This window comes from Scyliorhinus torazame, chromosome 12 (genome assembly GCF_047496885.1).
Source record: "Scyliorhinus torazame isolate Kashiwa2021f chromosome 12, sScyTor2.1, whole genome shotgun sequence".
Taxonomy (NCBI): Eukaryota; Metazoa; Chordata; class Chondrichthyes; order Carcharhiniformes; family Scyliorhinidae; genus Scyliorhinus; species Scyliorhinus torazame.
The window spans coordinates 220,724,860-220,740,543 of record NC_092718.1 but is presented as its reverse complement, the minus strand read 5'-3'; the positions used below and the strand labels follow the sequence as shown (position 1 = coordinate 220,740,543).

Sequence of the window (15,684 nt, the reverse complement as noted above, 5' to 3'; positions counted from 1 at the left end):
GAGGGAGTGCTGCACTGTCAGAGGGTCAGTACTGAGGGAGTGCTGCACTGTCAGAGAGTCAGTACTGAGGGAGTGCTGCACTGTCAGAGGGTCAGTACTGAGGGAGTGCTGCACTGTCAGAGGGTCAGTACTGAGGGAGTGCTGCACTGTCAGAGGGTCAGTACTGAGGGAGTGCCGCACTGTCAGAGGGTCAGTACAGAGGGAGTGCCGCACTGTCAGAGAGTCAGTACTGAGGGAGTGCTGCACTGTCAGAGGGTCAGTACTGAGGGAGTGCTGCACTGTCAGAGGGTCAGTACTGAGGGAGCGCTGCACTGTCAGAGGGTCAGTACTGAGGGAGTGCTGCACTGTCAGAGGGTCAGTACTGAGGGAGTGCTGCACTGTCAGAGGGTCAGCACTGAGGGAGTGCTGCACTGTCAGAGTGTCAGTACTGAGAGAGTGCTGCACTGTCAGAGGGTCAGAACTGAGGGAGTGCTGCACTGTCAGAGGGTCAGTACTGAGGGAGTGCCGCACTGTCAGAGGGTCAGTACTGAGGGAGCACTGCACTGTCAGAGGGTCAGTACTGAGGGAGTGCCGCACTGTCAGAGGGTCAGCACTGAGGGAGTGCTGCACTGTCAGAGGGTCAGTACTGAGAGAGTGCTGCACTGTCAGAGGGTCAGAACTGAGGGAGTGCCGCACTGTCATATGGTCAGTACTGAGGGAGTGCCGCACAGTCAGAGAGTCAGTACTGAGGGAGTGCCGCACTGTCAGAGGGTCAGTACTGAGGGAGTGCCGCACTGTCAGAGGGTCAGTACTGAGGGAGCACTGCACTGTCAGAGGGTCAGTACTGAGGGAGTGCCGCACTGTCAGAGGGTCAGTACTGGGGGAGTGCCGCACTGTCAGAGGGGTATGTGGGGGAAGATTGGAGGATTTCCCCTGGGTGTCCTGGGGCCAAAATATATCCCTGAAACCCACCTCAGCGGAAACAAATGCTGTGGCCGTTTTCAGGTTGAAGTTTCGGCAGCGTGCTGTGTAAAGATGAGCAGCCCTGTTTCTCGATTTGAACATGTATTCCATTGGCTGTGAGATAGTCTGTGACACATTGAGTTGGTGGAAGTCGCTGTGGAAATCACAAACCTTGTGCTTTTGTCCCTGCAGGGTGTCCGGAGCAGTTCTGGGGCCCAGAGTGCCGGGATGCCTGCCCCTGCCATCCTTATGGGACGTGTGATGCCGTGTCAGGGGTTTGTACCTGCTCCCAGGGTCGCTGGGGCCCGCACTGTGCCATGAGGTGCCAATGCAGGCACGGGCGCTGCGACCCAGGGACTGGCCGCTGCCTATGCCAACCTGGCTGGTGGGGTGCTGACTGCAGCAAGACGTGCATGTGCCACCTGGAGCACTCGCTCTGCCACCCAGCCACTGGCGAGTGTAACTGCTCCTCCGGGTACTGGGGCAAGCAGTGCAACATCTACTGTTTCTGTAACCGATCTGCCTGTGCCCAGCTGACTGGAGTGTGCGAGTGTCGTGAGGGCTGGTGGGGCTCCCTGTGTGAGAAAAGGTGTTCCTGTGTCCACGGGAGATGTATCGCCAGCAACGGGCAGTGTAGGTGCCACACTGGGTACCAGGGACAGAGTTGCAGAGACACCTGTACTGCCGGCTACTATGGAAATAACTGCAGGAAAAGGTAAGAGCAAACTTTATCAGGGTACGTGCTGAATTACCGTGTCTGTAATCACCTTTATAGAATCATAGAATTTACAGTGCAGAAGGAGGCCATTCAGCCCATCGAGTCTGCACCAGCCCTTGGAAAGAGCACCCTACTTTTTTTTTAAAGTATTTTTATTAAGGTTTTGCAGAATTTTTCAGAATAAAGCAGTAGTAACAATAATAACAAAACAAACTAGAGTGAACATTAACATAGTGCAAGAAGAGAATGTACAATAACAATTAAATAGACATTACCCCACGCGACTCAGTCTTCCCACACAGGAGCACCCTACTCAAGCCCACACCTCCACCCTACCCCGTAACCCCACCTAACCTTTTGGACACTAAGGGCAATTGATCACGGCCAATCCACCTAACCTGCACGTCTTTGGACTGTGGGAGGAAACCGGAGCACCCGGAGGAACCCCTCGCAGACACGGGGTGGATGTGCAGACTCCGCACAGACAGTGACCCAAGCCGGGAATCGAACCTGGGACCCTGGAGCTGTGAAGCAACAGTGCCAACCCTCGATTACTTTCTGAAATTGCAGCCGTTCTTTGTAACCTCTCTGGGGTCATCGATGGCATTTTGTTAACTTATAACCTGTTCATTTATCCAGAGAACAGCCATTGCTTTGGCTCTTGATGTTCACAGAATCGCCGAATGTTTACAGTGCAGGAGCAGGCCATTCGGCCCACCCAGTCTGCACTGGCTCTCTGGGAGAGCATTCTACCTCGTCCCGCTCCCCTGCCTTATCCCCGGAACCTTGCGCATTCATAGAATTTACAGAGCAGAAGGAGGCCATTCAGCCCATCGAGACTGCACCGGCTCTTAGAAAGAGCACCCTACCCAAGGTCAACACCGCCACTCTATCCCCATAACCCAGTAACCCCACCCAACACTAAGGGCAATTTTGGACACTAAGGGCAATTTATCATGGCCAATCCACCTAACCTGCACATCTTTGGATTCTTTTTGGATAACAATCCAATTCCCTTTTGAATATCTCGATCGAACCTGCCTCCACCACCCTCTCAGGAAGTTCATTCCAGATTCCAACCACCCACAAAGTGAAAACAATTTCCTCACACATTTTTACCCATTTTGCCAATTATTTTGAATCTGTGTGTGGTGAATGTGTTATGGCAGCCATTAGCACTGTATTGCATTGTACTATGTTGTTGCTCTTGTGGGCTCCACCTATGGACCAGTGTATTGTATTACACCGCATTGTATCATATTGGTGCCCTTGTGGGCTCCGCCCCCTCGCGGGAGGTATATAGAGCTGCTGCCCTGCAGGCGGCTCTCAGTGCGGAGCAGGCGCAGGCAGGCGCAGTTCTAGCTGATTCAAGCCACTGATCTCTTCAATTCTTCGTCTCGTGTGAATTGATGGTTGCATCACTGTGTCTAGTACTTGATGCTCTCTTGAGTGGGAACAGTTTCTCACTATTTACCCTGTCTAAACCCCTCAGGATCTAGAATACCTCTGTCCAGTCTCCTCTCAGCCTTCTTTTCTCCCAGGAAAACAGTCCCAACCTCTCCAATCTATCCCCATAGCTACAGGTCTTTCTTGTGGAATCATTCTTGTGAATCACCTCTGTTCTCTCTCCAATGTCGTCACATCCTTCCTCGGGTCTGACACCCAGAACTGGACACAGTCTCCCGATGCGCCACCCCCCCCCCCCCCCCCCGGCGATTCTCTGGCCCACGATGGGCCGAGTGGCCCCCCGTTTTCGGCCAGTCCCACCAGGCGTATATCACACCAGGTATTTACCAGCGGGACCTGGCTGCGTGGGGGGCCTCCGGGGTCCTCGGGGGGGGGGGGGGATCTGGCCCCGGGAGGTGCCCCCACGGTGGCCTGGCCCGCGATCGGGGCCTACCGATCCGCGGGCGGGCCTGTGCCGTGGGGGCACTCTATTCCTCCGCCTCGGCTGCTGTGGTCCTCTGCCGTGGTCGATGCGGAGATTAACCCCCCCTGCGCATGGGTTGGGTTGACGGCAGCACACGCTGGCGTTCCCGCGCATGCAATAAATCGTGCCGGCTGGCGGAGGCCCTTCCCCGCCCGCCGGTGCGGCACAAACCACTCCGGGGCCCAGCCTGGCCCCTGAAGGTGTGGAGGATTCCGCACCTTTGGGGCGGCCCGACGCCGGAGTGATTGACGCCACTCCTTCCCGCCGGACTTGCGCGCCCCGCCGATTCCCGCAGAATCCCGCCCCGGATAGTTTGGCCGCCTGTCCTTGTATCTCTGCATGTGACTCAGTATCAAATTTTTTTCATCATTGCTTTAGGGCGCTACGTCAATGCACAATGGTGTAATTGCTGTGTGACTGTTTACATCGGGATTTTGAGTTTTCGAAGTGGCCGTCCGGCTCTCTCGCGGAAATGTCCTTGTGAGGGTAGGTTGGCCGGTGTCCTGTTGCCCCAGATTGATGTCCATGTTTCCAGCTCTAGCCCCACATCAGCTCAAGACTGTGTCTTCACTGCGCGGTGCACGACTGCGCTGTATTCCCCTGGCTTGTTGGACGGTCCGTTTCGCTGGGTGTAACGAACCTTGTGTGCCCCTCTCAGATGCGGTCACTGCCGGGAGTCGCAGCCCTGCTCCCCAGTCGATGGTTCCTGTCAGCCCTGTCAGCTCGGTTGGAATGGAAGTCGCTGTGACCAGCCCTGCGCCCCGGGATTTCACGGCAAAAACTGCGCGGACAGATGCCCAACCTGCCGGGACGGGGAGACGTGCAACTCTGTGACTGGGATTTGCCAAGCCTGCAATGCCGGCTGGATTGGGCCCAGGTAAGGGGTTCCAGGTTGGAAACGTGCCTTTCACTGAGCGCGGTGTTAGAGGGTCACAGAAAGATGGGACTGGCATTGCCGGAAAACCTTCACATCCTGTCCCACCCAGAGTGCCTGGGAGAACATACATTATTTCACAGTTTGGTTCGTTTTGACTGGTGCAGAAATACAGCAGCCAATTTATACAAAGCAACACCTTCAAACAATATGGAGTTCAATGGCATGTTTTCTGTATAATGATACTGGTTAAAGGGCCGATATTGGCCAGGACATGACCAGATCGACAAAGTCTCAGACTCCAAAATATCCATTCGAGCAGCAGACAGAACACTTCTTCAAACTCTCGATGGAATGATGGTAACTTTCACTGCAGCATTCCCTCAGTACTGACCCTCTGACAGTGCGGCACTCCCTCAGTACTGACCCTCTGACAGTGCAGCACTCCCTCAGTACTGACCCTCTGACAGTGCAGCACTCCCTCAGTACTGACCCTCTGACAGTGCAGCACTGCCTCAGTACTGACCCTCTGACAGTGCGGCACTCCCTCAGTACTGACCCTCTGACAGTGCAGCACTCCCTCTGCACTGACCCTCTGACAGTGCGGCGCTCCCTCAGTACTGACCCTCCGACAGTGCGGCACTCCCTCAGTACTGACCCTCTGACAGTGCAGCACTCCCTCAGTACTGACCCACTGACAGTGCAGCACTCCCCCAGTACTGACCCTCCGACAGTGCGGCATCCCTCAGTACTGACCCTCTGACAGTGCAGCACTCGCTCAGTACTGACCCTCTGATAGTGCAGCACTCCCTCAGTACTGACCCTCCGACAGTGCGGCACTCCCTCAGTACTGACCCTCTGACAATGCAGCACTCCCACAGTACTGACCCTCTGACAGTGCAGCATTCCCTCAGTACAGACCCACTGACAGTGCAGCACTCCCTCTGTACTGACCCTCTGACAGTGCAGCACTCCCTCAGTACTGACCCTCTGACAGTGCGGCGCTCCCTCAGTACTGACCCTCTGACTGTGCTGCACTCCCTCAGTACTGACCCTCTGACAGTGCAGCACTCCCTCAGTACTGACCCTCTGACAGTGCAGCACTCCCTCAGTACTGACCCTCTGACAGTGCAGCACTCCACCAGTACTGACCCTCCGACAGTGCGGCACTCCCTCAGTACTGACCCTCTGACAATGCAGCACTTCCTCAGTACTGACCCTCTGACAGTGCAGCACTCCGTCAGTACTGACCCTCTGACAGTGCAGCACTCGCTCAGTACTGACCCTCTGATAGTGCAGCACTCCCTCAGTACTGACCCTCCGACAGTGCGGCATTCCCTCAGTACTGACCCTCTGACAGTGCAGCACTCCCTCAGTACTGAACCGCTGACAATGCAGCACTCCGTCAATACTGACCCTCTGACAGTGCAGCACTCCCACAGTACTGACCCTCTGACAGTGCAGCATTCCCTCAGTACAGACCCACTGACAGTGCAGCACTCCCTCAGTACTGACCCTCTGACAGTGCGGCACTCCCTCAGTACTGACCCCCTGACAGTACAGCACTCCCTCAGAACTGACCCTCTGACAGTGCGGCATTCCTTCAGTACTGACCCTGTGACAGTGCGTCACTCCCACAGTACTGACCCTCTGATGGTGCAGCGCTCACTCAGTACTGACCCCTGACAGTACAGCACTCCCTCAGTCCTGACCCTCCGACAGTACAGCACTCCCTATGTACTGACCTCTGACCGTGCAGCACTCCCTCAGTACTGACCCCCTGACAGTACAGCACTCCCTCAGAACTGACCCTGTGACAGTGCAGCACTCCCTCAGTACTGACCCTCTGACAGTGCAGCACTCCCTCAGAACTGACCCTCTGACAGTGCAGCACTCCGTCAGTACTGACCATCTGACAGTGCAGCACTCCCTCAGTACTGACCCCCTGACAGTACAGCGCTCTCTCTGGACTGACCCCCTGACAGGACAGCACACCCTCAGTACTGACTCTCTGACAGTTCATCACTCCCTCAGTACTGAACCTCTGACAGTGCGGCACTCCCTCAGTACTGACCCCCTGACAATACAGCACTCCCTCAGTCCTGACCCTCTGACAGTACAGCACTCCGTCAGTACTGACCATCTGACAGTGCAGCACTCCCTCAGTACTGACCCCCTGACAGTACAGCGCTCCCTCAGGACTGACCCTCTGACAGTGCGGCACTCCCTCAGTACTGGCTCTCTGACAGTACAGCACTCCCTCAGTACTGACCCTCTGACAGTGTGGCGCTCCCTCAGTACTGACCTTCTGACAGTGCGGCACTCCCTCAGTACTGATCCTCTGACAGTGCGGCACTCCCTCAGTACTGACCCTCTGACAGTGCAGCATTCCCTCAGTGCTGACTGTCTGTAGTGCGGCACTCCCTCAGTACTGACGCTCTGACAGTGCAGCACTCCCTCAGTACTGACCCTCTGACAGTGCAGCACTCCCTCAGTACTGAACCGCTGACAGTGCAGCACTCCGTCAGTACTGACCCTCTGACAGTGCAGCACACCCTCAGTACTGACCCTCTGACAGTGCAGCACTCCTTCAGTACTGACCCTCTGACAGTGCAGCACTCCCTCAGTACTGACCCTCTGACAGTGCAGCATTCCCTCAGTACAGACCCACTGACAGTGCAGCGCTCCCTCAGTACTGACCCTCTGACAGTGCGGCACTCCCTCAGTCCTGACCCTCTGACAGTGCAGCACTCCCTCAGTACTGACCCTCTGACAGTGCAGCACTCCCTCAGTCCTGACCCTCTGACAGTGCGGCACTCCTTCAGTACTGACCCTCTGACGGTGCAGCACTCCCTCAGTACTGACCCTCTGACAGTGCAGCACTCCCTCAGTACTGACCCCCTGACAGTACAGCACTCCCTCAGTCGTGACCCTCGGACAGTACAGCACTCCCTCAGTACTGACCCTCTGACCGTGCAGCACTCCCTCAGTACTGACCCTCTGACAGTACTGCACTCCCTCAGTACTGACCCTCTGACCGTGCAGCACTCCCTCAGTACTGACCCTCTGACAGTACAGCACTCCCTCAGTACTGACCCTCTGACCGTGCAGCACTCCCTCAGTACTGACCCTCTGACAGTACAGCACTCCCTCAGTACTGACCCTCTGACCGTGCAGCACTCCCTCAGTACTGACCCCCTGACAGTACAGCGCTCCCTCAGGACTGACCCTCTGACAGTGCGGCACTCCCTCAGTACTGACTCTCTGACAGTACAGCACTCCCTCAGTACTGACCCCCTGACAGTACAGCACTCCCTCAGTACAGACTCTCTGACAGTACATCACTCCCTCAGTACTGACCCTCTGACAGTGCGGCACTCCCTCAGTACTGATCCTCTGACAGTGCAGCACTCCCTCAGTACTGACCCTCTGACAGTGTGGCGCTCCCTCAGTACTGACCTTCTGACAGTGCGGCACTCCCTCAGTACTGACCCTCTGACTGTGCAGCACGCCCTCAGTACTGACCCTCTGACAGTGCAGTGCGCCCTCAGTATTGACCCACTGACAGTGCAGCACTCCCTCAGCACTGACCCTCTGACAGAGCAGCACTCCCTCAGTACTGATCCTCTGATAATGCAGCACTCCCTCAGTACTGACCCTCTGACAGTGCAGCACTCCCTCAGTACTCGCTGTCTGTAGTGCGGCACTCCCTCAGTACTGGCCCTCTGACAGAGCAGCACTCCCTCAGTACTGATCCTCTGATAATGCGGCACTCCCTCAGTACTGACCCTCTGACAGTGCAGCATTCCCTCAGTACTGGCTGTCTGTAGTGCGGCACTCCCTCAGTACTGACGCTCTGACAGTGCAGCACTCCCTCAGTACTGACCCTCTGACAGTGCAACGCTCCCTCAGTACTGACCCTCTGACAGTGCAGCACTCCCTCAGTACTGACCCTCTGACAGTGCAGCATTCCCTCAGTACTGACCCTCTGACAATGCAGCACTCCCTCAGTACTGACCCTCTGACAGTGCGGCACTCCCTCAGTACTGACCCTCTGACAGTGCGGCACTCCCTCAGTACTGACTCTGTGACAGTACAGCACTCCCTCACTACTGAACCCCTGACAGTACAGCACTCCCTCAGTACTGACTCTCTGACAGTACATCACTCCCTCAGTACTGACCCTCTGACAGTGCGGCACTCCCTCAGTACTGACCCCCTGACAATACAGCACTCCCTCAGTCCTGACCCTCTGACAGTACAGCACTCCTCAGTACTGACCATCTGACAGTGCGGCACTCCCTCAGTACTGACTCTCTGACAGTACAGCACTCCCTCAGTACTGACCCTCTGACAGTGCAGCACTCCTTCAGTACTGACCTCTGACAGTGCAGCAGTCCCTCAGTACTGACCCTCTGACAGTGCAGCATTCCCTCAGTACAGACCCACTGACAGTGCAGCGCTCCCTCAGTACTGACCCTCTGACAGTGCGGCACTCCCTCAGTACTGACCCTCTGACAGTGCAGCACTCCCTCAGTACTGACCCTCTGACAGTGCAGCACTCCCTCAGTCCTGACCCTCTGACAGTGCGGCACTCCTTCAGTACTGACCCTCTGACGGTGCAGCACTCCCTCAGTACTGACCCTCTGACAGTGCAGCACTCCCTCAGTACTGACCCCCTGACAGTACAGCACTCCCTCAGTCGTGACCCTCGGACAGTACAGCACTCCCTCAGTACTGACCCTCTGCCCGTGCAGCACTCCCTCAGTACTGACCCTCTGACAGTACTGCACTCCCTCAGTACTGACCCTCTGACCGTGCAGCACTCCCTCAGTACTGACCCTCTGACAGTACAGCACTCCCTCAGTACTGACCCTCTGACCGTGCAGCGCTCCCTCAGTACTGACCCTCTGACAGTACAGCACTCCCTCAGTACTGACCCTCTGACCGTGCAGCACTCCCTCAGTACTGACCCCCTGACAGTACAGCGCTCCCTCAGGACTGACCCTCTGACAGTGCGGCACTCCCTCAGTACTGACTCTCTGACAGTACAGCACTCCCTCAGTACTGACCCCCTGAGAGTACAGCACTCCCTCAGTACAGACTCTCTGACAGTACATCACTCCCTCAGTACTGACCTTCTGACACTGCGGCACTCCCTTAGTACTGACCCTCTGACAGTGCAGCACTCCCTCAGTACTGACCCTCTGACAGTGTGGCGCTCCCTCAGTACTGACCTTCTGACAGTGCGGCACTCCCTCAGTACTGACCCTCTGACTGTGCAGCACGCCCTCAGTACTGACCCTCTGACAGTGCAGTGCGCCCTCAGTATTGACCCACTGACAGTGCAGCATTCCCTCAGTACTCGCTGTCTGTAGTGCGGCACTCCCTCAGTACTGACCCTCTGACAGTGCAGCACTCCCTCAGTACTGACCCTCTGACAGTGCAGCACTCCCTCAGTACTGACCCTCTGACAGTGCAGCACTCCCTCAGTACTGACCCTCTGACAGTGCAGCATTCCCTCAGTACTGACCCTCTGACAATGCAGCACTCCCTCAGTACTGACCCTCTGACAGTGCAGCATTCCCTCAGTACTGGCTGTCTGTAGTGCGGCACTCCCTCAGTACTGACCCTCTGACAATGCAGCACTCCCTCAGTACTGACCCTCTGACAGTGCAGCATTCCCTCAGTACTGACCCTCTGACAATGCAGCACTCCCTCAGTACTGACCCTCTGACAGTGCAGCATTCCCTCAGTACTGACCCTCTGACAATGCAGCACTCCCTCAGTACTGACCCTCTGACAGTGCGGCACTCCCTCAGTACTGACTCTGTGACAGTACAGCACTCCCTCAGTACTGACCCCCTGACAGTACAGCACTCCCTCAGTACTGACTCTCTGACAGTACATCACTCCCTCAGTACTGACCCTCTGACAGTGCGGCACTCCCTCAGTACTGACCCCCTGACAATAAAGCACTCCCTCAGTCCTGAACCTCTGACAGTACAGCACTCCTCAGTACTGACCATCTGACAGTGCGGCACTCCCTCAGTACTGACTCTCTGACAGTACAGCACTCCCTCAGTACTGACCCTCTGACAGTGTGGCGCTCCCTCAGTACTGACCTTCTGACAGTGCGGCACTCCCTCAGTGCTGATCCTCTGACAGTGCGGCACTCCCTCAGTACTGACCCTCTGACAGTGCAGCACTCCCTCAGTACTGACCCTCTGACAGTGCAACGCTCCCTCAGTACTGACCCTCTGACAGTACAGCACTCCCTCAGTACTGACCCTCTGACCGTGCAGCACTCCCTCAGTACTGACCCTCTGACAGTACAGCACTCCCTCAGTACTGACCCTCTGACCGTGCAGCACTCCCTCAGTACTGACCCCCTGACAGTACAGCGCTCCCTCAGGACTGACCCTCTGACAGTGCGGCACTCCCTCAGTACTGACTCTCTGACAGTACAGCACTCCCTCAGTACTGACCCCCTGACAGTACAGCACTCCCTCAGTACTGACCCTCTGACAGTACATCACTCCCTCAGTACTGACCCTCTGACAGTGCGGCACTCCCTCAGTACTGATCCTCTGACAGTGCAGCACTCCCTCAGTACTGACCCTCTGACAGTGTGGCGCTCCCTCAGTACTGACCTTCTGACAGTGCGGCACTCCCTCAGTACTGACCCTCTGACTGTGCAGCACGCCCTCAGTACTGACCCTCTGACAGTGCAGTGCGCCCTCAGTATTGACCCACTGACAGTGCAGCACTCCCTCAGTACTGACCCTCTGACAGAGCAGCACTCCCTCAGTACTGATCCTCTGATAATGCAGCACTCCCTCAGTACTGACCCTCAGACAGTGCAGCACTCCCTCAGTACTCGCTGTCTGTAGTGCGGCACTCCCTCAGTACTGGCCCTCTGACAGAGCAGCACTCCCTCAGTACTGATCCTCTGATAATGCAGCACTCCCTCAGTACTGACCCTCTGACAGTGCAGCATTCCCTCAGTACTGGCTGTCTGTAGTGCGGCACTCCCTCAGTACTGACGCTCTGACAGTGCAGCACTCCCTCAGTACTGACCCTCTGACAGTGCAACGCTCCCTCAGTACTGACCCTCTGACAGTGCAGCACTCCCTCAGTACTGACCCTCTGACAGTGCAGCATTCCCTCAGTACTGACCCTCTGACAATGCAGCACTCCCTCAGTACTGACCCTCTGACAGTGCGGCACTCCCTCAGTACTGACCCTCTGACAGTGCGGCACTCCCTCAGTACTGACTCTGTGACAGTACAGCACTCCCTCAGTACTGAACCCCTGACAGTACAGCACTCCCTCAGTACTGACTCTCTGACAGTACATCACTCCCTCAGTACTGACCCTCTGACAGTGCGGCACTCCCTCAGTACTGACCCCCTGACAATACAGCACTCCCTCAGTCCTGACCCTCTGACAGTACAGCACTCCTCAGTACTGACCATCTGACAGTGCGGCACTCCCTCAGTACTGACTCTCTGACAGTACAGCACTCCCTCAGTACTGACCCTCTGACAGTGCGGCGCTCCCTCAGTACTGACCTTCTGACAGTGCGGCACTCCCTCAGTGCTGATCCTCTGACAGTGCAGTGCGCCCTCAGTACTGATCCTCTGATAATGCAGCACTCCCTCAGAACTGACCCTCTGACAGTGCAGCACTCCTTCAGTACTGACCTCTGACAGTGCAGCAGTCCCTCAGTACTGACCCTCTGACAGTGCAGCATTCCCTCAGTACAGACCCACTGACAGTGCAGCGCTCCCTCAGTACTGACCCTCTGACAGTGCGGCACTCCCTCAGTACTGACCCTCTGACAGTGCAGCACTCCCTCAGTACTGACCCTCTGACAGTGCAGCACTCCCTCAGTCCTGACCCTCTGACAGTGCGGCACTCCTTCAGTACTGACCCTCTGACGGTGCAGCACTCCCTCAGTACTGACCCTCTGACAGTGCAGCACTCCCTCAGTACTGACCCCCTGACAGTACAGCACTCCCTCAGTCGTGACCCTCGGACAGTACAGCACTCCCTCAGTACTGACCCTCTGCCCGTGCAGCACTCCCTCAGTACTGACCCTCTGACAGTACTGCACTCCCTCAGTACTGACCCTCTGACCGTGCAGCACTCCCTCAGTACTGACCCTCTGACAGTACAGCACTCCCTCAGTACTGACCCTCTGACCGTGCAGCGCTCCCTCAGTACTGACCCTCTGACAGTACAGCACTCCCTCAGTACTGACCCTCTGACCGTGCAGCACTCCCTCAGTACTGACCCCCTGACAGTACAGCGCTCCCTCAGGACTGACCCTCTGACAGTGCGGCACTCCCTCAGTACTGACCCTCTGACGGTGCGGCACTCCCTCAGTACTGACCCTCTGACAGTGCAGCGCTCCCTCAGTACTGACTCTCTGACAGTACAGCACTCCCTCAGTACTGACCCCCTGAGAGTACAGCACTCCCTCAGTACAGACTCTCTGACAGTACATCACTCCCTCAGTACTGACCTTCTGACAATGCGGCACTCCCTTAGTACTGACCCTCTGACAGTGCAGCACTCCCTCAGTACTGACCCTCTGACAGTGTGGCGCTCCCTCAGTACTGACCTTCTGACAGTGCGGCATTCCCTCAGTACTGACCCTCTGACTGTGCAGCACGCCCTCAGTACTGACCCTCTGACAGTGCAGTGCGCCCTCAGTATTGACCCACTGACAGTGCAGCATTCCCTCAGTACTCGCTGTCTGTAGTGCGGCACTCCCTCAGTACTGACCCTCTGACAGTGCAGCACTCCCTCAGCACTGACCCTCTGACAGTGCAGCACTCCCTCAGTACTGACCCTCTGACAGTGCAGCACTCCCTCAGTACTGACCCTCTGACAGTGCAGCATTCCCTCAGTACTGACCCTCTGACAATGCAGCACTCCCTCAGTACTGACCCTCTGACAGTGCAGCATTCCCTCAGTACTGGCTGTCTGTAGTGCGGCACTCCCTCAGTACTGACCCTCTGACAATGCAGCACTCCCTCAGTACTGACCCTCTGACAGTGCAGCATTCCCTCAGTACTGACCCTCTGACAATGCAGCACTCCCTCAGTACTGACCCTCTGACAGTGCAGCATTCCCTCAGTACTGACCCTCTGACAATGCAGCACTCCCTCAGTACTGACCCTCTGACAGTGCGGCACTCCCTCAGTACTGACTCTGTGACAGTACAGCACTCCCTCAGTACTGACCCCCTGACAGTACAGCACTCCCTCAGTACTGACTCTCTGACAGTACATCACTCCCTCAGTACTGACCCTCTGACAGTGCGGCACTCCCTCAGTACTGACCCCCTGACAATACAGCACTCCCTCAGTCCTGAACCTCTGACAGTACAGCACTCCTCAGTACTGACCATCTGACAGTGCGGCACTCCCTCAGTACTGACTCTCTGACAGTACAGCACTCCCTCAGTACTGACCCTCTGACAGTGTGGCGCTCCCTCAGTACTGACCTTCTGACAGTGCGGCACTCCCTCAGTGCTGATCCTCTGACAGTGCGGCACTCCCTCAGTACTGACCCTCTGACAGTGCAGCACTCCCTCAGTACTGACCCTCTGACAGTGCAACGCTCCCTCAGTACTGACCCTCTGACAGTGCAGCACTCCCTCAGTACTGACGCTCTGACAGTGCAGCACTCCCTCAGTACTGACCCTCTGACAGTGCAACGCTCCCTCAGTACTGACCCTCTGACAGTGCAGCACTGTGTCAGTACTGAACATCTGACACTGCAGCGCTCCCTCAGTCCTGACCCTCTGACAGTGAAGCACTCCCTCAGTACTGACCCTCTGACAGTGCAGCACTCCCTCAGTACTGACTCTCTGACAGTGCGGCACTCCCTCAGTACTGACCCTCTGACAGTGCAGCATTCCCTCAGTACTGACCCTCTGACAGTGCAGCACTCCCTCAGTACTGACCCTCTGACAGTGCAGCACTCCCTCAGAACTGACCCTGTGACAGTGCAGCACTCCCTCAGTACTGACCCTCTGACAGTGCAGCACTCCCTCAGAACTGATCCTCTGACAGTGCAGCATTCCGTCAGTACTGACCATCTGACAGTGCAGCACTCCCTCAGTACTGACCCTCTGACAGTACAGCGCTCCCTCAGGACTGACCCTCTGACCGTGCAGCACTCCCTCAGTACTGACCCTCTGACAGTACAGCACTCCCTCAGTACTGACCCTCTGACCGTGCAGCACTCCCTCAGTACTGACCCTCTGACAGTACAGCACTCCCTCAGTACTGACCCTCTGACCGTGCAGCACTCCCTCAGTACTGACTCTCTGACAGTACAGCACTCCCTCAGTACTGACCCCCTGACAGTACAGCACTCCCTCAGTACAGACTCTCTGACAGTACATCACTCCCTCAGTACTGACCTTCTGACAGTGCGGCACTCCCTCAGTACTGTCCCTCTGACTGTGCAGCACGCCCTCAGTACTGACCCTCTGACAGTGCAGTGCGCCCTCAGTATTGACCCACTGACAGTGCAGCATTCCCTCAGTACTCGCTGTCTGTAGTGCGGCACTCCCTCAGTACTGGCCCTCTGATAGTGCAGCACTCCCTCAGTACTGATCCTCTGATAATGCAGCACTCCCTCAGTACTGACCCTCTGACAGTGCAGCATTCCCTCAGTACTGGCTGTCTGTAGTGCGGCACTCCCTCAGTACTGACCCTCTGACAGTGCAGCACTCCCTCAGTACTGACCCTCTGACAGTGCAACGCTCCCTCAGTACTGACCCTCTGACAGTGCAGCACTCCCTCAGTACTGACCCTCTGACAGTGCAGCATTCCCTCAGTACTGACCCTCTGACAATGCAGCACTCCCTCAGTACTGACCCTCTGACAGTGCGGCACTCCCTCAGTACTGACTCTGTGACAGTACAGCACTCCCTCAGTACTGACCCCCTGACAGTACAGCACTCCCTCAGTACTGACCCCCTGACAGTACAGCACTCCCTCAGTACTGACCCTCTGACAGTGCGGCACTCCCTCAGTACTGACCCCCTGACAATACTGCACTCCCTCAGTCCTGACCCTCTGACAGTGCGGCACTCCCTCAGTACTGACCCTCTGACAGTGCGGCACTCCCTCAGTACTGACCCTCTGACAGTGTGGCGCTCCCTCAGTACTGACCCTCTGACAGTACAGCACTCCT

General features: G+C 56.5%; 1 protein-coding gene across 1 annotated transcript in view; it reads left to right on the top strand.

Moving 5' to 3' along the window:
- Positions 1–1,042: 1,042 nt before the first annotated feature.
- The window catches only part of LOC140387130 (scavenger receptor class F member 2-like), a 269,752-nt gene continuing 255,110 nt past the window's right edge, over positions 1,043–15,684 (top strand). Inside the window, exons 1-3 of the mRNA XM_072470141.1 lie at positions 1,043–1,058; positions 1,135–1,657; positions 4,249–4,467. Of these exons, the coding sequence (XP_072326242.1) occupies positions 1,043–1,058; positions 1,135–1,657; positions 4,249–4,467 (758 nt within the window). The remainder of the gene's footprint in view (positions 1,059–1,134; positions 1,658–4,248; positions 4,468–15,684) is intronic.